We start from the raw sequence: 24,885 nt of genomic DNA, 5'->3' as shown, positions 1-24,885 counted from the left end.
GTGTGCCCCTGGGCCAGAGGTCAACAAACATCATTGACCTCCAACAGATGCCCAAAGGGTGGCAGGGTGGGTCCCCATTTTATGTAGGACACACTGGGGCTCAGAGAGGTTAAGCCAACAAATAACAGAGCCAAGACTGAATCCAGATCTATTTGACTCCAACGTCCACACTCTCTTTACCACTCCAATTGTTCATTCATTCACTCATTCATTCAACAAGTCATAAGCATCTACCATATCCCAGGCATTATTCTAGGAGTTTCAGATACATCAGTGAACAAAACAGCAAAAAACCTCTGCTCTTGTGAAGCTTATATTCTAGAGGAGGAAGCTACACACTAAATAAGTAAGCATGAGTAGGTAATAGAGTGGGTAAGAAGGTGGTGAGTGCTATGGGGGGGAAGAAGCAAGATAAAGGGGATTGGGGGGGCTTTCCTGATGGCACAGTGGTTGAGAGTCCGCCTGCCGATGCAGGGGACACGGGTTCGTGCCCCGGTCCGGGAAGATCCCACGTGCCACAGAGCGGATGGGCCCGTGAGCCATGGCCGCTGAGCCTGCGCGTCCGGAGCCTGTGCTCCGCAACAGGAGAGGCCACAACAGTGAGAGGCCCGCGTACCGCAAAAGAAAAAAAGAGAGGCAGGAGGAAAAAATCAAGAGGGTGGGGAATCCCAGAGTCACATGAAGAAAGGTATGACGGTAGAGAATGATAACAAATGACTGACTGTGTCAAATGCTGCTAATAGGTCTAGGAAGATGTGGACCAAGTGATAAACACTGGATATAACACCATGGAGATTATCGGTGACCTTGGTAGGGATAGTTTTTGTGGAGTAGAAGGGAGAATGGGAGAAGAGGAATTGAAAGCAGCAAATATAGACAACTGTTTTGAGAAGTTCTGCAATAAAAAGGGAGCAGAGAGATGGAGCACACACTCATTAATGCGAGATGAATCCCGAAGTCTAGGAGACCTTCCTCAGCCTACAAGAGACGTAGGGTTCAGGGGAGCTGAGTGGCTGGAAAGGGCTCATACAGAACACACCCATCTCCGAAACACCAGACCAGGAATCAATACACCAAGGCTGACCTGAAGTTACTTTACACAGGGTCTTGTGCCCAGCCCAACCCCTTGGACAGTCACTGGAATGTGATGTGGGGCTAAGAAGGAATAGGTTCCAATGGGTGGGGACCCCCACTGGTATGAGCTGGCCAGACCTCTTTGAGGGGTCCTCGTCCTGTTTCCTTCCCCTCTTCATCCTAGCCCCACTAGTCTAGCTGATGTGCTTTGGCCATTTTCCAGAGAGCTGTAGGAGCCAGGGCTCAGGGGTCCCTGATGTGTCCCGTGACGCCCTGGGGCAGTGGCAGGGCCACCTTGATCCTGCAGACACATCAGGGCTGGAGCAGCACTTGGACTCTCAGAGCCCTGGAAAGCCCAGGTCGGGCCCTCTGCAGGGGCACAAGGGCACAGGGGGAATGTCAGGGAGGCTCCACATGCCTCTGTGTGCCAGGAACACAGAGGACATCTGGCAAAGGAGGCCACAACAGGGGCCGCCCAGCCTGGAAGGCATGGGTTGAAAGGCCTCATTAGCTGTTGGGGTACTTATAAGGCCTTTGTGGAGGGGCGGGGGGGTCATTGGGGAACCTCAAGATTTAGGTGGTTACAAGGTGGGAGAGATGCTCAGCTCTCCCAGAAGCAGAGGACAGGTAGAGAGTGGGAAAACAAGTTAATTAAAAAAAGAACCACCATAGACACTTCCAGGAGCCAAGCCTCTGGAAAGTGAATTAACATGAGTTAGGCACAGCAGCAGTGGAAGCCTGGGAAGATATTTAGGAGGTTGAGTCTCTACCCACTTCCATTCCCCGCTGCCTGGCCCAGGGCAGGCTCTACAGAACTGGCCTCAAGCCCGTTCTCAAAGAATTCAATCCAGGTACACACACTCTCACGTATGTATACTTATATTAACAGATATACAGTGTGCAAATATATTCACATGTAAACTTACTCTCACATATAAGCACGTACATATTCATAGGAAATCACAAATGCACATTTTACATATTGTTCACTTACATGTAAATACAGATACGCACACCCAGTGCGTGCACATATTCACACACTTTGCACATACACGTCCCCACATACTAAATGGATGGAGAGGCACACAAACGTATATAAATATAGCTGTATACATACACAAATTCATAACTGTATGTATTCACTAACATATTCAGGATTATGAATGCCCAGCTTTTCATATATATGCACGTGCATTTACATTCACATATGCAGTCTATGCATTTTGGACACGTGCCCACACTTGCACATCCATATACATATGCAAACACATCCTCATGATTACAAATACACATCTACACACATTCATATACATGTTTGATCAAACTCACATTCGTGTAAATACTCACAAAAACACTCCCCAAAATTCTTTCTATGTGTACACGTGTATATATACACAAACCCCTACATAGCACAGAAACACACAACATGAATATGAACATGGTTGAGGGGGGATGCTAGACTGTCCTCGTGATCATGCGTCCCATATCCATCCTCACCCCCAGCAAAAAGCAGAGGCTGGATGGGGCCCTCACTTACCAGGAATGGCAGGGAGACATGACCTGGTCCCCAGGGAAGTACTCCTTCCCCTTCCAAGTGCATGGGCACTCCTCTGGCAGGAAACAGGCATCCCCGTGTCTGAGCAGGCTAAAAGGACACAGCAAGCAGGTGGTCAGGAGAGCACCCTTCCCATCTCTGTCACCTGTGGAGGACGCTGTATCCACACGGATGCCCCGGAGTGGCTCTCAGCATTTACCCTGGAAGAGAGTGACCATGTACCCACCAGCATCCTGCTGCTGCCCAGTGGGGTTCAGAGGTACCTCGGTAACTGGAAAAACCAGAGACAGACTTGGCCCAGCTCAGAAGTCTCTGCCATACATCAGGAAGCAAGGATCAGCTCTACCAGCCACATGCTGCCCCCCACCCGCCAGCCAGGCTGGATGCCAGTTGTCCCGTAGGCACTAGATGTATACTAATGAACAGACCATGGACATGGGCATTGACCCTCCCTACCCAGGTGGCTCACAGAGTAACTAGTAGATTGCACTGAAAAGAAATGTTAAAGGGAATTTTTCAGGAAGATGGAAACTCAGATTCACATGGAATGAAGAGCTCCAAAAGTAGAAAATATGTTGGTAAATATTTTTTTAATCATTTTTAATTTCTTTAAGAGATAACTGAGCATTTAGAACAAGATTAATGTCAATGAATTGTGGGGTTTATAACACACGTAGAAGTAAAATGTATGACAATAATAGTACAAAGGACAAGAAGGAAGTAAATGAAAGCAGACTGTTACAAGTATTCTACCTAAAGTGGTGAAACATTAATTCATGGTAGACTGTGATAAATGAAAGATACATATTGTAATCTCTAGAGAACCACAAAAATAAAAAATACCAGGATATATACTTGAAATGAAATAAAGGAGAAAAAAATAGAATACTAAAAAATACTTAACCCAAAAGAAGAAAAAACAAAGACAGACAGGACAAACAGATAACAAATAACAAGATGGTAGTATTAAACTCAGTCCAATTACATTAAAGGCAAATGCATAAACCCTCTAATTACAAGGGAGAAACCGTAACACTGGTGAAAAAAGCAAGACCCAACTATATTTTGTTTACAAAAGCCACAGTTGAAATATGAAGGCACAGATAAGCTAAAAGTAAAATGATGGGGAGAGATGTCATGCAAACACTAGTCACAAGACAGAGTGGCCATATTAACATTAGACAAAGTAGACTTCAAGATAAGTAGTATTAACAGCAATAACGAGGGCTATTTCATAATAACAAAAGAGTCAATTTATCAAGAGAACATAAGAATCCTAAATGGGCATGCACCAAGTATGAGAGCTTCAAAAACAGAAGCAAAAACTCATAGAACTAAAAGGAGAAAAGAGACAAAAGCACAATTATAGTTGGAGATTTCAACGTTCTTCTCCATTACTGATAGACTAGGCGAAAAATCATCATAGATGTGCCAATAAATTTGACAACTTAGATGGAATGAAAGACAAAAACACCAAATATCTATAAATAAATTCAATGACAAATGTGCAAAACTTTAGGTGAAAACTATGAAACACTGCTGAGAGAAATTAAAGAAGGCCCAGTAAATGGAGCAATAATGACATATTTGCAGATCGGAGGACTCGCTAGTATGAAGATGTCAGTTCTCCCAAAGTGACCTATAGATTCAGCACAATCCCAATCAAAATCCCAGAGGCTGTTTTGTAGAAATTGACAAGCTGGTCCTAAATTTACATGGAAATTCAAAGACCTAAAAGTGCCAAAAAAAACTTTGAAAAGGAACAAAGTCGGAACACTATCAATTTCTGACTTCAGGACTTACTATAAACCTTCAAAAATCAAGACAGTGTGATATTGGCCTAAAGATAGACAAATAGATCAATGGAACAGAATAAAGAGTCCTAGGAATAAAGACACAGAGGTAGAGAATGGACTTGAGGACACGGGGAGGGGGAAGGGTAAGGGGGGACGAAGTGAGAGAGTGGCATGGACATATATACACGACCAAATGTAAAATAGATAGCTAGTGGGAAGCAGCAGCATAGCACAGGGAGATCAGCTCGGTGCTTTGTGACCGCCTGGAGGGGTGGGATAGGGACGGTGGGAGGGAGGGAGACGCAAGAGGGAAGAGATATGGGAACATATGTATATGTATAACTGATTCACATTGTTATAAAGCAGAAACTAACAAACCATTGTAAAGCAATTATACTCCAATAAAGATGTTAAAAAAAAAAAGAATAAAGAGTCCTGAAATAGACCGACATTTATACAGTCAATTGATTTTTTTTTAAGATGCCAAAACAATTCAATAGGGAAAGTAAAGTCTTTTTTTAAATGCGGCTAGAACCACTGGATATCCATCAGAAAAAATAAAATGAAACAACTCCATTTTACAGCATATACAAAATACAATAATTTTAGATAGATCATAGATCCAAATGTAAAAGCAAAATTTATAAAGCTCCTAGAGGAAAACATAGAGGAATATCTTTGGAACTGTGGCAAAGATTTCTTAGGACACAGAGAGCACTGATCATAAAGAAAAAAGTGATAAGGTAAACATCACCAATATTTTAACCTTCTGCTCATCAGAAGTTTTTAGACATATTAAGATACTGTAAGTAAATGGATAGGCAAACCACAGACTGGGAGAAAATATCTGCAATACAGATGTCTGACAAGGGACTTGCATCCAGAAGCTATAACTTCTGCAACTCAATTTTTTTTTACAAGCAAAGTTATTTACTTATTCATTTAGGCTGCACCGGGTCTTAGTTGTGGCACGTGGGATCTTTAGTTGCAGCATGTGGACTTCTTAGTTACAGCATACATGCGGGATCTAGTTCCCCAACCAGGGATCAAACCTGGGCCCCCTGCATTGGAAGTGTGGAGTCTTAACCACTGGACCTCCAGGGAAGTCCCTACAACTCAATTTTTTTAAAAATCAGCTAAATAAAAAGTAGGCAAAAGACTCGAATGGACACTTTACAAAGGAAGATATACAAATGGCCAAACAACACATGAAAAAGTACTCATCATTAGTCATTAGGGAAATACAAATTAAAACCATAATGCTATTCGGCTATGTTCTCACTAAAATAACAAAAATGAGAAAGACTGAAAACATCAAGTGTTAGTGAGGATGTGGTGCAGGCAGAACTCTCACGCAATGAGAAGGTGAAGTCGTACAAATGTTTTAGAAAGTAATCTGGCAATTTCTTACGTAGTTAAACATACATCTACCCTAGGACTCAATTCCATGCTGAAGTGTTCATCCAAGAGAAAGCAGCCTTATTTAAAATAGCCCAAACTGTAAATAACCCAAACATGCATCAACATTTGAGTGGATAAATTAACTATTGTATATTCATACAATGGAATACTACTGAGCAATAAAAAGAAACAAACTACTGGAAAATGCAACAACATGGATCAACCTCAAAGACATAAGCTAAGGAGAAGAAGCCAGACATCAAAGGGTAGATACTGCATGATTCTACTTTCATGAAGTTCTAGAACAGGCAGAGACTATCTATGCCAAAATAAAGAACTACGGTGGAGGGATGGGGAGGCACTAACTAGGAAAAAGCATAGGGCTCAAAGGAATTTTTTGAGGGGAAAGAAGTGTTCTCTATCTTGATGGAGGTGTGGGTTACAAGAGGGTATAAATTTATCAAAGCTTAGCAAACTGTATACTTATAGTCTGTGTGTTTTACTGTATATAAATTATGCCTCACTTTTAAAAAATTAAAAGGAAATAGAGTGAGACACGAAACATTGATTGGAAGCTCCATTTTTAAGGGGGGGGCATCATTTTTGTTGTGGAACTCCCAAAATGTCAGTTTCTAGAGTTTTTTTTCTCTTGGCACAGCCAATTTGCAGGAGAAGAATCATGTTTCATTTCTGGCCTGGGAGGCAAAAACTTTGATGCCACCATCCTGGGAACCAAGCTGGGGAGGAAGGCTGGGTCCCAGCAGGCTTTCAGTCAATCTCCCTATTTTCACGCTACATCTCATCCCTGCCTGTGTCCCTGAGATCAAAGCCTCTGACTTGACATTTCTAGAAACTCTTACCACCTTTCTCTGCTGGATGGGGTCAGGGAATCCGGGAGTTTAACTGCTCCTTACCCAGACTTGCACCTCATCCTCCTGTCTTGCTCCCACCACCCCTCTTTCTGAGATGCCTGGAGCCTCCTGTTCCTCAAGCCGTCAACACCATGTAGGCTGTTTCTCCTTGGCCTTCCTTCTCTACAAGCATCAGCTGTCATCCTCTGCTCTGCAAGGTCAGTTTCTACATAGCCACCCTCGTTCCTTCTTCAAAAACTATTGACCCATCTCATGCCACTGTCATCCCATCCCTGCTCCCTTTGTCCCTGGTGATTTATACTTTCTACTCCATTACCAACATTTCATCGCGATTGTCAGAGGAAGCAAGAAAATAATAAAAAAGCATGTGCTTAATCCACAGTGCTCTACCTGAAGCCGCTTAACCTTTCTAAGCCTCCAGTTTTTCATGTATGAAACGGGGATAACGACGCCTTCTTCCCAAGGTCATTACGAGAATTTAATTATAGACCTGGGCGCACTGCCTAGCACTTAGTAGATACACAATAAATATTGGTTTCTTACCCTTCCTTTCTCCATAATTGCATCAGACACCAGTGATGGGCTGGCTCACCGTCTTCCATCTTCACTCCCAGGCCCTTCCCTGGCCCCCACCATCCACCCGGGGAGGGGACCTTTCCTGCCGCCTACCATCCACTGCTCCCTCCTGGCCTTTTGCAGACCTGCCTGCATCCCTAGCACCTTCTGTGTGCCCACCACAGACAGGAGCATGCAGAGAGAAGCTCTGGCCTCTGTCTTCAAGGTGCCCTCAATTTGTGGAGCACCCTCTCCTTAACTGTTAAGGGACCCTCTTGTTCCAGACCCCCCTCAGGGAGCATTTGCACATGCATGGGATCCAGGTGAAGGAAGACAATGCCATCACTCACACAGAGTGCTTATTCTGTGCCATTTTACAGGTGAGGAAACTGAGCCTCAGGGAAGTTAACTGACTCACCCAGTAAGTCGTGTAATCAGAACTCAGGCCTGACTCCAGAGTTCATGCTCCTAACCACTGGGCTACACTACTTAGTGGCCCCAGAGCCCTTGGCTCAGCACTGACATGCAAAGGAACTTGGAGCAGCACAGACAGCCCCAGATCCCTGCAGTGGCCCAGGAGGATGACACACACCCAGAGAGTCTAAGAAACACCATGGGGAGGGGCACAGGGACCAGAGGCCCAGAGGGCCCCAGGCAGGGGTTGTTAGGTATCACTGGGAGCCCATTCCCGGCTCCCAAGAGAATGTTCCACTATGGCAGGAAGTGCCTGTCCTTCCTTTAAAAGTTGAGACTGTAACAATTTCCCTTTGACAAGCCCCTATGGAGTGTGTATAGCTCCTCATAGGGCATTTGATACAACACGTGAGCCACTAGGGCAAATACCCCAAGAGGTGATGGGGGTTCAACACTAAGAAGGGGAAGAGGACGAGTTTCTCCGGAGCACTTACTGTGCCCGGCTCCTTGCAGCCGCTGTCTTCTTTAAATCTCACAAGAATCCTGCACCGTAGGTGTTACTGTCCTCAATTCACAGGTGAGCAAACTCAGGCTCATAAACATTAAGTGACCTGTCCGACATCACACAGCTAGTGACAAACATTAAGTCCTCTGGACCGTGGATGTTCTTGGCACAGCGCCAGGACCTGGATTGAACTTTGGGAGGCCAGAAGCAGAGGAAGAGGATTCAGGTACTGTCCTGCTCAGACTGGTCCTGCAAACAGCCAGCCAGGCCTCACAGACAAGAAAACTGTGGCCCAAGAGGTCATGTAACTTGTCAAAAGTCACCGAGCCCTTAGAAATCTTCACATCCTATCCTACCCTTTGGAGCCTGGGGACTGAAAAGGGAGCCCCAGTCTGGCTTCGGGATCTTCTGAGTTAAACTAATCCCTAATGTTGGACATTGCTTTAGAACCTTGCTACTCAAAGTGTGGCTCCTAGACCAGCAGCATCAGCAACCCCTGGGAGCTTCTTAGAAATGCAGAGTCTTGGGCCTAGGGTCCTGTGCGAGTTCTCCAAACCTCACAGGGCTCCCTTGTGGATGCGCTTGCCTGGGAAAGGGCAGGCTCATAAACCACATCGTGACCTCTGTGTAGGGGACCAGACTCCAGGCCTCACAGAGCCAGCACGCTCTGGCCAAAGGGCAGGGTTTGCAGTAAGCAGAGTTGGGTTTGAGTCATGGATCTCTGGGCAGACCACTTCCCTGCAGTGTCTTCACCCTTGGCCTCAGTGTCTTCATCTGGAAAATGGGAATAATGATCCACCCTTGGCCTCAGTGTCTTCATCTGCAAAATGGGAATAATGATCCTCCCCTCCTTTCTCCCGAGGATGCTCTGAGATTGAAGGAGATCATTATATCAAGGTGTTTTATAAACAGCAAAACTCCAACTGACTATTCCCTCCCTTTCCCACCCTAGAAGCTCTGACCCCCTTCTCACGTCCTTTGGCTGCCAGGCCTGGGCTGGGACTCCCAATTTAGCCCTGTTCTCCGCACAGGCTGAGGACACAGCCCAGTGCTGCCAAGTCATGGGACGAGGTGCCCAACTGTCTTCTCAGCCTAGACCTGAAGCAAGACCAGCATCAGGAACGAGAACTGGCAGAGCGGGGCGCTGGGCCCCTGCAGCCACCTCGGCATGCAGAGCATCAATGAGGCGACCTACAAAACTCAGCTCATGCAGGTCTTCACCCTTGGCCTCAGTGTCTTCATCTGGAAAATGGGAATAATGATCCACCCTTGGCCTCAGTGTCTTCATCTGCAAAATGGGAATAATGATCCTCCCCTCCTTTCTCCCGAGGATGCTCTGAGATTGAAGGAGATCATTATATCAAGGTGTTTTATAAACAGCAAAACTCCAACTGACTATTCCCTCCCTTTCCCACCCTAGAAGCTCTGACCCCCTTCTCACGTCCTTTGGCTGCCAGGCCTGGGCTGGGACTCCCAATTTAGCCCTGTTCTCCGCACAGGCTGAGGACACAGCCCAGTGCTGCCAAGTCATGGGACGAGGTGCCCAACTGTCTTCTCAGCCTAGACCTGAAGCAAGACCAGCATCAGGAACGAGAACTGGCAGAGCGGGGCGCTGGGCCCCTGCAGCCACCTCGGCATGCAGAGCATCAATGAGGCGACCTACAAAACTCAGCTCATGCAGGTCACCCAGCTGTGATGGCAGCATCTCGGGCACCCAGGAGGGAGACTACTTCCACAGGGTGGGGCCTTTCTTTTTCAAGTATTACAGGGGCCTGAGCCCTCCACCTGGTCAGAATTTTGCAGGGATGAAGGTTGAGAGCTAAACACAGGTTTCCTCTCTCATAGTCTTCAGCCCATGAGGCCTCTAGGGTATGCCCGGCACCCACCCAGTGGTTGGCACCTCACTTAATCCTCCAACAATCTATTGAGGTGGTAGGAATTATTATTATTCCCATTTTACAGATGAAAAACTGAGCCTCAAAGGAGCTAGGCCCCTTCCTTGTCCAAGGCCACATGCTGGTGAGAAGCAGAGGCAGGTGGACCCCCCTCCAGCTTGGCTCCCCACCCTCCTGCTCTTCCTCAGATTCTCGCTAGTCATTATACTGTCACTGGCCAGCTGTGGGCTGATGCCTCCCTGCAAGGCTGTGTGAGGTTTTCCCTGCCCCTCACTCCACGTTACGGTCCCTGGTTCTGCCAGCCTTCGGGAGTGGTAAGCCATTGCAACACACATACATACCCTTGGGGACAGGCGCATCCTGAGAGGCAGGGGCCACGGGCTGGCACGCTCAGGCTCAGGTTCAGCAGCTGCTGCTCACACGTCCTCTCTCTGCTCAGCTCAGGGTCGGTGTGCAGGTCACTGCAGTTCACGAAGACCTGGCCTGCTGGACAGGCAGCAGCTGGAAGAGGAGAGGGTGGTGCTGGCAAGAGCCTGGACACTCAGCAGGATGCTTGGAACACCTGGGCCTGGGGTGGGTTCCTGGGCGGCAGCGGGGGCCAGGGAGACCTGGGGACCAGCATCTGGAGGATGCAGGCAGAGATGGGGCTCTGATGCTTTCTCATGCCCTTGCTGCCCCTGAGGCATTCCTTGGGTTCCCAAGCGCACATCACAGTGGGCGGGAGGGGTATGTGCTGTCCCACAATAGGACAACCACCACCAGTACCAATTACTGGACGTGTCCTTTCCACCAGATACTGTTCCAGGCCCCTCATGTGCATTTTCTTATTCAATCCTGCAACAACTCTGTGAGGTATTACTATCCCCTATTTTCCCATATAACGGAGAGAAGTCACTTCTGCTTTCAAAGGCATGATAAGGTGAGAGGAAGTGCCCCAGAGGGACCAGAAGAGGAGCCAGAAAGCAGATAGCCATGCAGTGTGGCAGGTGGCCAGGGGACTTTTAACAACATGGAAGTCAACTTCCCATTTACCTGTATTTCTGTGACATAAACCCACTCTCTCTCCCAGAGCCTTCAGTCGTGTCGGCCGTATACACTTATACCATGTGAGCGATCTTTTTTAGGAAAATCAATAAAGGGGGTCTGAGTTCTATGCCCAGCCTGGGATGGAACAGAGAGAAAGGGATAGCTACAGGAGATGAAATAAAAGTCCTAAAGGGCAGAAACCGGAAGCCAGAAACAACAAAAAGAAAAACACTCTCGGGGACATACACGAAACGTGGGGAGAACATAGGAATCTAGGTTATACACAAAAGCGGAAGTGAAGGTTCAGAGAGGTGAAGCGAGTTACCCAGGGCTGCACAGGTAGTGAGTGCTGGGCAGGATTTGAACCCAGAGCTACCCGAGTTTGGAGGCCCTGCTCTTTGCCACCTGCCATGATTATTCTCTGATCTCCTCTGTGCCAATCTCCATACTTAGTGGCACCATCCACCCCAGGAGGTCCTCCCTGAAGGCTCCAGCCTCCTCGCCCTACCGCCTCCAAGGCCCTCACAGGCTGATCCACCAGTGTGCCACCCTGATGCCCCCATCTCTACTGCCTGTGAGCGTCTCAAAGGCTCAGCCTATCCTCCCCACTGCTGTGATCCCACACCCCGCACTGGACACAGAGTCAGCCTCAGTAGACACGTGATGGTTCAGACAGAGGAAATCCAGGACCCAGGGGAGGTCAAGGGACTGTCCAGATACCCCAGCTGGTTACCCTTGAGGGAGATGGAGTCTCAGTATCTTCTCGAGAAGCAGGAGGGACAGCCACTTGAGTGGGGCTGAGGTTGGGACAGGATTTCACAATGCCACCCTCCAAGCTGGAACCTTTCCCGAGAGGGCAAAGAACACAGAAGGCTCGGTGTGGCACAAGACCTGGGGTGGGGTGTCCCTGTCCTGGTCTGTCCTCGAGCTCTCCACACTCCACTACCATGAAGGAGGCCCCACCCTCCCTGTCACCCTTACCTGGGGCTCTGCTACCACAGCTCATGACCCCATCTTTGCAGTGGCTGCAGAGAGAGAGAGAGGCACTGGGATCAGCCCACCCAGTCACTGCAGGGCCCAGAGACCTCGAGTTACTGCACTCAGGTTACTGCAGGATTCAGAAGGACATGCCCACTTCTGTCCCTGGCTCCCTGTGCAGAGGGGGAGGGTGGGTGTCGCTTCATGGAAAGTTTTGCACTGCTGAATTTTCTTTAGTCAGCAACTTCCATTTAAAGAGAGGATAATAGGACTTCCCTGGTGGTCCAGTGGTTAAGACTCCATGCTTCCACTGCAGGGGGCGCGGGTTCGATCCCTGGTCTGGGAAGTTCCCACATGCCCTGCGGCGCAGCCAGACTAAGATTAAAAATAATAATAATAGGGCTTCCCTGGTGGCGCAGTGGTTGAGAGTCCGCCTGCCGATGCAGAGGACACGGGTTCGTGCCCTGGTCCGGGAAGATCCCACATGCCACGGAGTGGCTGGGCCCGTGAGCCATGGCCGCTGAGCCTGTGCGTCCGGAGCCTGTGCTCCGCAACGGGAGAGGCCCCAGCAGTGAGAGGCCCGCGTACCGCAAAAAAATTTTTTAAATAAAATTTAAAAATAACAATAATAAAGAGAAGATAATAGTGCTGCTGTCTAGGGAGCTCACCAGTGGCCTAGAGATGGGATGTCACTGTCTCCAGGGGGATAATCCATTCCTTGGAAGTGGCAGGAGCACTGGTTCCTGTACAAGCCGGGAACAGAGAAAGGTGGGCCAGCTCAGGAGCTGGGGCAGGAACAGCCAAGGACAGGGGCCCCACCCCTCAGCCAGCCAGGGGCATTCAGACCCAGCATCCGTTCTGATGGCTCAGTGCCTATACCACACAGGTTGTTAAAATACTGTGAACACCAGGCTAGGCCCTCCAAATACGTCATCTTTCTAGCATACGGCGGAGAACCTTATGCTACCGTCTCTGCAGCCTCCTCTTTGTAGGTCATCTGAGGCCAAAGGCTGTGTTGCCTTCTCACATACCTCCCATGGCACCTGCCGGTTACGGCCAAGTGCAGGCCTTGAAGCAGAGCAGTCGAGGGCTGGAAGGGATGTCTGAACTCATCCAACCCCAGTGCTTCTCACCACCTTCTCCCTCTAAATCCTCCTCCACCCCATATAACCCTCAGAGGCTCCCTTCCCTGGCAATGCTCAAACTCAAGGGGTCGGGGCAGGGCACACATGTGGATCTCAAGGGAGGACTGTAGCTACAAAAGGTCTCTGAGTGAGTGACTCAAACATGCTCCCTAAAGGGGCTTCTCTTCAGCTCCCCCATTATTCAGTTGAATGTGATACCATTTTACAGATGGAGAAATAGGCCTGGAGGGGAACAAGGACCTTGGCAGTCAGCCCCAGGATCCTGTGAGGTGAGGTCACCACCTCCCACCTCCCCTGCAACTCTGCCCTCTAGCCACACCGAGAATGCCCACAGGCAGGTCTCAGGGTCTTCCCCTTGTGCCCCTCTGCCTACAGCACTCTTTACTCAAATCTCTGCTCAAATGTCACCTCATCAGAAAGGCCTTCCTCCCATGCTCACTTCATATGACATAACAGTAACCCCTCCCTGTCCCAGGACCCTCTGTTCTCACTCTGCTGTATTGGGCTTTATAGCTCTTGTCACCACCAGACCCATGAAGGATCTGTTTATTTGCTTATTATCTGTCTCACCACCCAGAATGTGAGCTCTGTGAGGGCAGGACTCTGTTTTGTTCGTTGCTGAATTCCCGGGGCCTAGAAATGTCTGGCACATACATGGTCAGTAAAGATTTGTGGAAGGAGAGGAGAGATGAGGGCAGAGACCCTGTTGGCTCTGCGGGGTTGTTCTGGGCTGGAGCAAAGAGACAGAGCTGAGAAGAGAGGCCAGGGAAGGGGGAGGGGTGTCTAGAAGGGGAAGCCCACCCGACCACTGACCCAGCTTATCCTCCAAGCTCTGCCCCGAGATTGTGAGATGAAGTAGGGACATGAGAGGCCCAGTCAGGCACCCCAGTTTCATATGCTCTGGAGACCCCCAGCCTCATCGCCACCTGACACAGAGCTCAAGCCAGCCTGCTCACCTGGGAACACAGAGGTCAGCCTGGGTGTCCAGATAGGTGTCTGGTGGGCAGGCACAGCCCTCCACACACTCGTCCCCGCTGAGGTCGCCGTCATCATCAACTCCACAGGCCTCAGGGCCGGCTAGGTCCTGGCAGGTTTGTCCACACGGAGCCACACAGGGGCTGTACTCCTTGGTAGCCTCACAGGACAGTGCTGTAGTGAGGAATGTAACTGTGCTTTGTTTCTCTCTTACTCACAACTGTGTGGGGTGGAGTCATCATCATAAAGAGGAGAACTGAGAACCAGAGAAGTTAAGACATTTGTCCAAGGTCACACAGCAGGTCAAGGTCACAGCTGAGATCTGAACCCAGTCTGCCTCCCACTACATCAGAATGGCAGAGCCACAGAGGTGGGTCCCACCTCCCAAGTTCAGCCTGGACCCTGCCATTGGTATTTCCTTTTCTCTGCAGGGCGTTCCTCTTAGGTAGTGATACTGGGGAAGGAGTGGAAATCACTGCCCCCTGACAGCCCTGCACTCGCCCACAGACACACATGCACAGGTTTGTAAATACACACACACTTCTGCCTCTCTTGCTTCCATGGGTTATGAAGATCAATTGTGCTCCCTCCAGCAGCCTCTCGGGGCCCTTTGTCCAAGACTCAGGGTTGCCCTCTCCTCATCTGGACACCATCCCACTGCCCTGGGGTCTCCCACAGTCTGTCAGGGCCAGTAGAGCCACCTAGACTGCCAAGCCCAGTTGTTCTCACCCTGGCTGCGCATCAAAGCCACCTGGGAGCTTTGAAAAATGCTGACCCCTGCCCCTCACTGCCAGATACATTGTTTTAATTGATACTGGATATGGCTCGGACAGGTGCATTTTTTAAAAGTTCCCATGATGATTCTAATGTGGTCCTATCCAACCAGCTCTGGAGAAACTTTGACTCAGAGACGGGCAGGGCCTTGTCACAGACACACAGAAAGTTACCTGCAGAGCTGGAATAAAACTCAGGTCTCCTGACTCCCAGTACAATAAGCCCCCTACATACGAACCTTCAAGTTATGAACTTTCAAAGATGCGAACGTATTATAAACCTATTATAGTACAGTACTATACAGCCGATTGTGTTAGTTGGGTACCTTAGGCTAACTTTGTTTGACTTACGAACAAACTGAACTTACGAACATGCTCTAGGAACGGAACTTATTCATATGTAGGAGACTTACTATACTGTGCCTTTTCCATTTATTCAACAAACATTTGCTAAAAGCTTACTGAGAGTGAGGCCCTGTGCTGGGGCTGGGGGCACAGAGATGACCAAGACATGGAGAGGTGTATGGCCTGGGGTGGGAGTGGGGGTGGGTACGGGCCAGCCCAGGCCCATTGAGCCACGTGTGCACTCAAACCTGAGGGCCACACAGCCAGTGATCTTTAGAAAGTTCACTCTGGCTGCAGTGAGAAGAGGCTATAGGGACACCTGTTAGGTAGCTGTGACTAGGGTGGTGGCAATGGCGGTGGTGAGGACTGGCTGAATTTGCAGTTGACCAGACGTACAGGACTTGGAGGTGGACTGGAGGTGACACATGCCCAGGTGTCAGGCCTGGGTAATCCATGGATGGGGGCCCTCGGCAGAGGTGGAGAGCACAGGAGGAGAAGCAGTTTGGGAGGAAGGGGTGTTAGGCTGGAGGAGACTGTAGGACGTCCCAGGGGAGAGTTCAGGGGGGCAGGTGGACACTCAGATCTGGAGCTCCGGCTCCTCCAGCCGTCCTCACATGTGCACACAAGCGTTGGGCGCTCACCACAGGCTGGCAGGTGGGCACGGAAGTCGACGGGGAGCCCATGGCGCTGGCACAGGCGGGCATAGTGGGCTAGCGTGGCACACAGGCAGGGCTGCCCACAGCGGCAAGTGTCCCGGCGGCACTGCTCAAAGTAGGGCACAGGGCTCAGGTACGTGGAGCAGGGCGCAAACAGCTCCCCAGTGAGCACGCTGCAGGACTGCAGGGCATAGGAGGCTGGAGACAGACAAACGGGCCAAGGGTGAGAGGTCTGGTTTACCTGGTGCTCCAGGCCCCAGTCTCTCCCTCCCTCCTTCCCCACAGCTCAGGGGACTCTGTACACAGGAGTGTGTGTGTATGTGTGTGCACATGCACAGGCACTCGTGCAATGCACTCCTCATGCCAGGCATGAATCCATATGCCAGAAGGAGTCGAGGGAGGGAACGAAACAGACAAAAGTCCCTGCCCTCATACAGCAGACATTCTGGTTGGAGGAGACCATCACCAGACGACTTACATAGTAAATTAAAGGGGAAGAATCTAAGGAGAGAGAGAAAGCTAGGAAGAAGAATGGGGATTGCAAGTTGGGGCGGGAGGGGCATTGTGATTTTAAACCCAGTGGTCCGAAGCCCTCAGTGGAAAGATGTTTGACCAAAAACTCGAAAGAGGTGAGAGAGTGAGGCATGTGTTTATGAGGGAAAAACATTCCAGGTGAAGGGAACAGCAAGTGCAAAGACCTGGAGAGAAGAACCAGGCTGTGTAGGAAGAGAGCAAGGAAGCCAGTGCAGCTGGAGGAAGGGGGAGGGCGGGAGGTGGATGGGGGAGGAGGTGAGATAAGGGGGATGGGAGGAGAGCATAGAGCCTGGTGGGGCCACTGTGAGACCTCGGACTTTTGCCCTGGGATGGGGGAGCTGGTACAAATGTGTGTGTAGGTGACAGGGATAGGACGTGAGGTTCCCTTCTGCCTGCCCCTCACCAGAAGGGAAGCCCAGTCCCCTCCCCGCACCTTCTCCTCTCTGATCACTCCTACCCAATGTGGTCAACATCCTCATGCCCAGATTCCCATCTCATCTCTCTCAAACCAGTCACACCCATCCTCCCTCCCCTCCCCGATCACCTCACCGGCTTGCAGGTGCACATCACAGGGGTCCACCGGGGAGCCAGAGACCAGCGGGAAGCAGGCGGACAGTGTTTTCCAAGAATTGCCAAAGAGTTGTGGGGTGCTCTCAGGCACACCCACCGGGGACCTGCAGCCACGGCAGAGCCACACTCACACACTGGTCCACGTGCACCCAAGTGAACGTACAGCATACATCCAGGTAAGCATCCACCTGCCCATGTACACACACGCACACACACCCACAGAACACAAATATATGCCAGACACGCAAACAGCCAAGGGGATCTCCACAGACACATTCAAACACATACAATTACAAATGTGCGTGCATACACACACCCATCACGTTCAACAGGCTCCTAATGGGCTTGAGGCCACACACGTCGCACCCTCACCACCCTCCCCAGTTCTTCATGTCAGAAAGAGATAAACAGGGACACCATCAACCGAACTTCACCACATTAAGACTTCCTCTTCCCTTCCCCAAGGGCAGTTCCCCCAAACTCCTTTGCCCTCCCTCTCTTTCCAGGTGGGAAATAGTCACATGAGGGGCAATAACGGGGGGAAGGGGAGAAGCATGTTTCCTAGACAACACCAGTCTCCAAAGGTCACTGAACTGGGTGTAGACGGTAAAATGGAGAGAGATCATAGTGTCCATGAGGGGCAGGTTCTGCCTGGTGCCCAACACAGGCACGTTATTGCTCCAGAGCAGTGAGAACACTCAAGTTACACAGAGCAGTATTGCCACCCAGAGTTCACAGTTAGCAGCATGGCAAGCAGCCCACACTAAACAAGGTCTGCCCTCACCATTCTAACCAGCTGCGCTAACATCAGCTCCACCAGGCAAGGCAGAGTAGGGTGCTACATTTTAAAACGTACATGCATGGAAAAGCTCCCAGGTTTTTCCTGTTCTTGCTTTTCCAAACAAATTCTCATTTCTGTCTGAAGAAAGCCTCTCATGTTTCCTTCTGCATCACCCAACGCATGTAACTTGAAGGACTGGCCAGAACCTTCAGCCGTCAAGATCAACCCTTTGTTCTCCCTTCTGGAAGGTCAGACTCTCGTCCTCTCTCAAATTCCTCAACTGTGTCCATGCCTAGATAGACTTTTCTCTCAACTCTCTGTCGGTCCATGGGAAATAGCCCTCCCCAGAATACTGGAGGCTCACAGGATGCAAACCACAAGCACCAGGCAGGAAAGGTATGTGAGTTAAAATGGCCTGGTGGGATAGAAAGCAAGGGTTTGGGCATCATTGGTTTACTGGGGGCTCACACTCATCTAAAAGTGTTCACAACCAGTTAAAACAGACAAAACCGTGAGCCAGATCAAACTCAGCCTGAGGTCCACCCATTTTAAGACCTCACCGTAAAACAGTATTTCTCAAGGTATCTCTCTAGCCCTCACAGACTAGAATCACAGAGGTGCTTATTAAAAATTAGATTCCCGGGCAGTACCCTAAATCAGATTCTTGAGGAGTGGGACCCAGGAATCAGCATTTTAACAAGCTCCCGGGATGATTCTTTGGCGCAAGAAAGACTGTGAACCACTGCTTTAAAGAAACATACTTAAATTTAAATGTAGAGGACTAAATAATCAATGGTGCACGTTGGGAACACTGAGAGCCCACGGCAGCCTGGGAGAAACGTTCCTAGGCAGCGCCAGCCCGCACACACTCTTAAGGGGCCTGCCTCCCCCTCTCCTTCCAGTTCCGGGTCAGGGCACGTACAGGAAGTCGTCCTGCGTGTTGCCGTTGAAGGTGCCGCAGAGGCCCACAGTGTCTTCTACCCATCGCTGGTCCACCTGCAGGTACAGCCGCGGTCCTTCGCGGTCGTAGAGCACCCGCACACCCACGTTGGTCCTCACGCGCAGGAACACGGACGAGAGCCTCCGGATTTCAAAGGCGTCTGGGCACAGAACCGGAGCGGGGATGTAGGAGGTTCAGACGGTATCACCCCATCCACCACCACCACCTGCATGGCCCACGCTGACCCCCATACCCAGCCCAGTCTTCACACACAGTGAGGCTCTGCCTGGGGGTTGGTTTGGGGAGCCTTGAGAAAATCCTATTCAGTGATTAAGTCAGGACCCAGGAATAACCTACCATGGCAGCTCCCGCTGAGAAATTTCTTCTAGCATCGAGTGCCAATTAAAGCTTTGCCTCCCTAAGTCGTGTGTTTCCTTTTCTAGCAAAGGAGAATTCTGTTAACTACCCTTTTTTTTTTCCCACAGTGACTACCAGGAAGCTCACAATATGATTTCTGATTCAATTGTAGCAATTTTAAGTTTTAGATTCAGTTGTAGTGAATTTTACACATTTTGTGGCTTGCCTTTTTTTCGGGGGGCAGGGCTCTTTACACTCTTACATCTCCCCTCTTCTCAATCTTGAGCCCTTATCCTTTTTTCTTTTTTAATTTTTTTCTGGTGCCATTTTATTTCTTAATAGTTTTGCCATTTTTGTTAGATGTGCTTCCTACGAGCTATCACAAATACCTTGTGAAATCAGAAAGGATAATAATTAATAGATAGTGAGAGTAGAGATGGAAGACAGCTCCATTAATATCCTAATGTTAGGAGAAGCCATCATACTGCCATGAAGCCCACTGTCATGTTGGGATGGGGACAAAGACAATTTTATAAGTCCAGAGTCCATGTTCCTGGGACCAAGGTGTCCCCCTGGCCTGATTCACCCAGTATTAGAATGTGAGCTGTTGCCCGTGTGGCAGTGCCTTTGGCCAGAAGAGCCTGGGCCGCCACCTTTGAGCTAGCTCTCATCCACCAGGGCCGTACCGTCTGTGTAGGGTGGGGTGACCTTGTACTGGTCAAACAGAAGGACATCCCCTGCTTGGGTCAGGGTCACCTGCCTCCGAGGGTCCTGATGCAGAATCACTGACACTGACTGGACACAGACTCCATCCTTGTTCTAGAGAGAAAGGAAGGCCAAAGGGGCAGAGTTAGTCTGTCTTGCCTGCTGGTCCCAACAGAGCCCTCCAAAGCCAGGGATTTCAGCACAGTCTGAGGCTAGGGGAAGCCTCCCCACAGTGACAGAGGCCCAAAGGACATTGGGGTCCTCTAACCAAATGCTTTCATCTGGGGAATGGTAAGGCAGAGGCACAGACTGGAGAAGGTTAGTGGCAGAACTGGGAAAATACAAATAAAAATGATAGTCAACCCTCAGGCTATGACACAGAGCAGAGATGGACCCCAGATGACCCAGAGTCCAGCCCCAGAAACACTGGCCTCCCCACTTGACTGCAATCCAGGACTTTAATTTCATCCTTTTATGGGTGTTTATGTAGCTCTTTCTATGTGTCACATCTTGCAGAGTATCACGCTCCACTCATAAGCAGGCAGGAAATGAGCTAATATTCTCTATGCCTCAGGTTCTCATCTCTGAAATGGGTAGTACACATTGGGCCCATTCATACCTCCCTTCCACAGAAGATGGTCACACAGTCATACATGATGAAAATGATATAGTCCCTGCCCTCAAGAAGAATAGATATTCGTGTGGGATACAGACATTAAATAAGTAATTACAAAGTTGGTTAATTATTATTTTGATCAGTGCTGAAAAGAGGTGTAGGCTGCTAGGAAAGCATATAGTGAGGGAACGAGACTTAGCCTGCAGAGATAGGAAAGGTCATCCTAGGGAATGATAATAGTAATGTAACAATAATATAACAGTTATACTACAATATTATTATAACATAATAATAACAGCTAACTTTAGAGTTATGTTCAAGTACCATTCTGATATATTTTTAAACATATTTACCCACCTAATCATCACAGCAATCCTATTCAGTAAGTACTACTAACTACTCCATTATGCAGATCAGAAAACTGAGTCATGGGAAAAAAGCTCAAGAGCCATTTGAGCTGAGATCAGAAGGATGCATAGAAGCTGGCTGGGTAACGGAAGAAGGCAATGGGGAAGACATCTAGGCAGAAGGAACAACCTGTACAAAATCCCTGACAGGAAGGCTTTTACTGTATTCAAGGATGTAAAAGAAGACCAGAGGGGTCAGAGCCCACTGGGCAAAGTGGTTTAAGGTTCAAGAGGTAGGCAGAGGGCTTCCCTGGTGGCGCAGTGGTTGAGAATCTGCCTGCTAATGCAGGGAACACAGGTTCGAGCCCTGGTCTGGGAGGATCCCACGTGCCGCGGAGCAGCTAGGCCTGTGAGCCACAACTACTGAGCCTGCATGTCTGGAGCCTGTGTTCCGCAACAAGAGAGGCTGCGATAGTGAGAGGCCCACGCACCGCGATGAAGAGTGGCCCCCGCTTGCCACAACTAGAGAAAGCCCTCGCACAGAAACGAAGACGCAACACAGCAAAAATAAATTAATTAATTAAGAGTTAGGACTTCAACATATTCATTAAAAAAAAAAAAAAAAAAACGAGGTAGGCAGGGGCCAGCTTAGGCAGAGCTTTGTAATATTTTTGGACTTTATCCTAAGTTCAAAGACAGCCAGAGAAAGTGTAACAGGAAAGTAATACAATCAAGCACTGAAATGAACTGATCAGAGCTTGAAATTTTTCAGAAAGACATTGTACAACCAGTTATGACCTTTCTTTTAAGTTTCTGCCCAAGGGGACAATCCCTGAAACAGCTCAAAATCATCGTGCCTAAAACATCACCTTCTTTGTCAAACCCACTTATCCTCTGGTCCCCCCTGGACATGTCACTGGTGCAGGAAGAAAGCCTGCACCTTTAGTCAGTCTTAGGTTCAAATCCTGATGTCACTGAAAATCATACGACCCTAAAGAACACACTTAACTTCTACAAACCTCTGTTCTCTCCTCTGCAAAATAGAGATACAACATGTGGTTGGTCCTCCCTATTGGATACATATAAGAAAAGTGCATGAAATACTTTGGGGTTGCATTTGTCAAAGCCACAGAACTTTACAGCACAAAGAGTGAACGCTAATGTGTGCAATTTAAAAAAATCATGTAGGAGGTCAGGGGATCCCAGAATGGAATGCAGACTGTGACAGAAGCATCTAATATATTACAAATATATGAAGCAACCTCACTAAAGGGGTTTTGGGGAAAGCTGTTGACCTAAGTTACTTTGGAAATAAATGGAGTTTGTAAGACTAAGAGCAAAAGGAATTGTGCCTAAGCACTGTACTCTACTTGATAAAGTTATTTCCCATGGAGATACAGGATAATAATTCTGATACTCTTCTACATGTAACTGGAATTGAACAGTTAGGTAAATGAATAGGTGAATAATGGAAGCCAGGTTTCTTACTGTTGGAGTGGGTGTTTAGAGATAAGCAAGGGGAGGAGGCTAGAATGATCCATATGGCAGTACCTTAGAGTTGGAACATGAGTATGAACTCCTGATTAGCACATATCATGTGGTTATTTATAGAAATATTTATCGATATGTGTATATATGTTGGTTAGACAAGGATATGCATGGGTTATTCATATATTTCCTTTCTCTGTCAGCTGAAATGGCCTAAAAGAAATGATACCCCAGTAGCAATGAGCATACCTAGTGCGTGCCCAGGTCTTGGTTTCTGACACCATTCTCTAATAAAAGGAACCAAGAAAGCCTGGTAATATTTTTGCAGAAATGGCTGATTCTAGGACTGGGACAGGAAATATACGAGATGAGCCTGGTACATGTTGTAGGGCCGAAAGGTTAAGGAAGTACATACACACACACACAGTGATGGAGGTGTGTCAAAGGGACACAGGAGCCACATGAAAGACTGCCCAATAGCCAAAGCTGAACAATCTGAGTAACAAAATTAAAAAGTATTGGATTATAAACCAAATTATAAAATAAGTATCCATGAGGGCTTCCCTGGTGGCGCAGTGGCTGAGAGTCCGCCTGCCAATGCGGGGATACGGGTTCGTGCCCCGGTCCGGGAAGATCCCACATGCCGCGGAGCAGCTGGGCCCGTGAGCCATGGCCGCTGAGCCTGTGCGTCCGGAGCCTATGCTCCGCAACGGGAGAGGCCACAACAGTGAGAGGCCCGCGTACCGCAAATAAATAAATAAATAAATAAAATAAAATAAATATCCACGAGCGCATGCTGATATAAATGACAGAATAAATATATCAGGGAGAAAAAAACGAATCTGCAGAAAAACTTGCGTAAATTCTGTGCCTTCAAGGAGGGGAGCATAACTCCCCATTCTTCAAGTGTGGGCTGAATATAACGACTTTTCTTCCAAAGAGAAGAAGAGTATGGAAAGGGGGAAAAAAGAGTAACTTCTCGGTGGCAAACACTACCTCAGCTAGATGATCAAGGTCCATATCAACAATAATAAACCACGTTGATAGTGTGTACCCTTGGTAAGATGTGATGAAAAGCACACCTTACCTCCGATCTTCCTCCTCAAAACCCACAACCCCACTCTAACCGTGAGAAAAACATCATACAAATTCCAAAAGAGGGGCATTCTACAAAGTAAGTGACCAGTATTCCTCAAAACTTTCAAGGTCATCAAAAATGAAGTGTGAGAAACTGTAACAGCCAAGAAGAGCCTAAGGAGATGTGGTGCTAAATGTAATGTAGTACCCTAGAACAGAGAAATGACATTAGGTGAGAGACTAAGGAAATCTGAATAAGGTATGGCTTTAGTTACTGACGTATCCATACTGGCTCATTACCTGTAATTAACGTAAGATGTTAATAATAGGTTGTGACAGGCTTTCTGGACAACACCCAGCCTTGGATCGGGCTCAGCTCTTCCTCCTGCTGGCTGTGGGTTGTCAGAAATGCCCCAAGCCTCTGTAAGCTTGTCTCATCATATTGAAAATAGGGAGAATAATAATAACTACCAAGTGGGGGTATTTTGAGCCTTAAACTAGATGCTGTATACAAAAGTGATTGAAGTTCCTAGCACTGTGCCAGTATTTTTCATCATCCTCTCTGTTACTGTCCTCACCCCACCCCATTCTGTTCACCCAGACTGAAGTCACAGCTTCCTCTTTGACTTTTCCTGCTTCTCTCCCACATCCCCCCTAACTTTACCAGCCACAGTCAGCCAGTTGCCAAGTCCTTCTGCTTCTGTGTTAATGCATTCTAGAACATTCCAACCTCACTGCCTTTCTCATGTGCTCTAATCCTCCTGGATTGCCCTTCCTCCCCATCCTCAAATATACATATTTCATTTCTGTTTCTCTTTCCAGGCCCACTTTTTAGGTCACTCAGCTCAAATGCCACCTCTGCCATGAGGCTTTCCCTCTTCCTTTCTTCTACCCCACAGGGGTATTTCTTCCTTCACAGAACTCCCCTCTTACAGCACTGATGGTGTTGTATCTCGTACTGAAGCAACCGATCTGAGGACGTGACGGACCTCCCACATCAGGCTGTGAGCTCCTGGCAGGTAAGACCAGGTCAGATTCATCTGTGTAACCCTCACCGTGCCCAGCCCAGGACTGGCCCAAAGCTGGCCCTCCATCAGTTCATCAGCATGGATGACGTCACAAGGGGGAGACCCGGCTCATGGTAAAAAGAACGTGCTATCAAGAGGCGCCATCCAGCACTGAAGCAGGTTACCTCAGGCTGAGGCTGGCCAGCCAGTCAGGGACCTGTTAGAGAGAGGGCTGAGTAAGGGACCCCCCGAGGTCCCACAGCCCTCAGGTATTCTAAGACGCCAGACCTCCATAAGTGGGAAGGAGCCCAGCTGGGCTGTGTCTGTCTGCCTTGCCTTTTGCCACCCTCAGGATGTGATGAGAGTGACCCAACTTTTGAGAACAAGTATTCTCTTGACTCAGATAGCAGCCAAGGTCAGGGCCAGGCCACTCTCTGGCAGAGAAAGGGGTGGGGGCCACTGAGGCCTAAAGAGGGAGAAAGCCCAGCCCTCCACCTA

The 24,885-nt window shown here is 48.7% G+C and overlaps 1 protein-coding gene across 1 annotated transcript in view; it reads right to left on the bottom strand.

Moving 5' to 3' along the window:
- Positions 1 to 24,885, bottom strand: part of OTOG (otogelin) — a gene marked incomplete at both ends in the record, with an annotated part of 84,947 nt that overhangs the window by 42,227 nt on the left and 17,835 nt on the right. The window contains 9 exons of the mRNA XM_082845002.1: positions 2,612 to 2,719; positions 10,409 to 10,568; positions 12,075 to 12,118; positions 12,740 to 12,814; positions 14,173 to 14,365; positions 15,951 to 16,163; positions 17,049 to 17,173; positions 18,773 to 18,950; positions 19,834 to 19,966. Of these exons, the coding sequence (XP_082701128.1) occupies positions 2,612 to 2,719; positions 10,409 to 10,568; positions 12,075 to 12,118; positions 12,740 to 12,814; positions 14,173 to 14,365; positions 15,951 to 16,163; positions 17,049 to 17,173; positions 18,773 to 18,950; positions 19,834 to 19,966 (1,229 nt within the window). The remainder of the gene's footprint in view (positions 1 to 2,611; positions 2,720 to 10,408; positions 10,569 to 12,074; positions 12,119 to 12,739; positions 12,815 to 14,172; positions 14,366 to 15,950; positions 16,164 to 17,048; positions 17,174 to 18,772; positions 18,951 to 19,833; positions 19,967 to 24,885) is intronic.

Source organism: Leucopleurus acutus (assembly GCF_964270905.1).
Source record: "Leucopleurus acutus genome assembly, chromosome: 8".
Classification (NCBI taxonomy): domain Eukaryota; kingdom Metazoa; phylum Chordata; class Mammalia; order Artiodactyla; family Delphinidae; genus Leucopleurus; species Leucopleurus acutus.
Note: the sequence above shows the minus strand (reverse complement) of the source record. Positions and strands in the feature narration are given on the sequence as shown.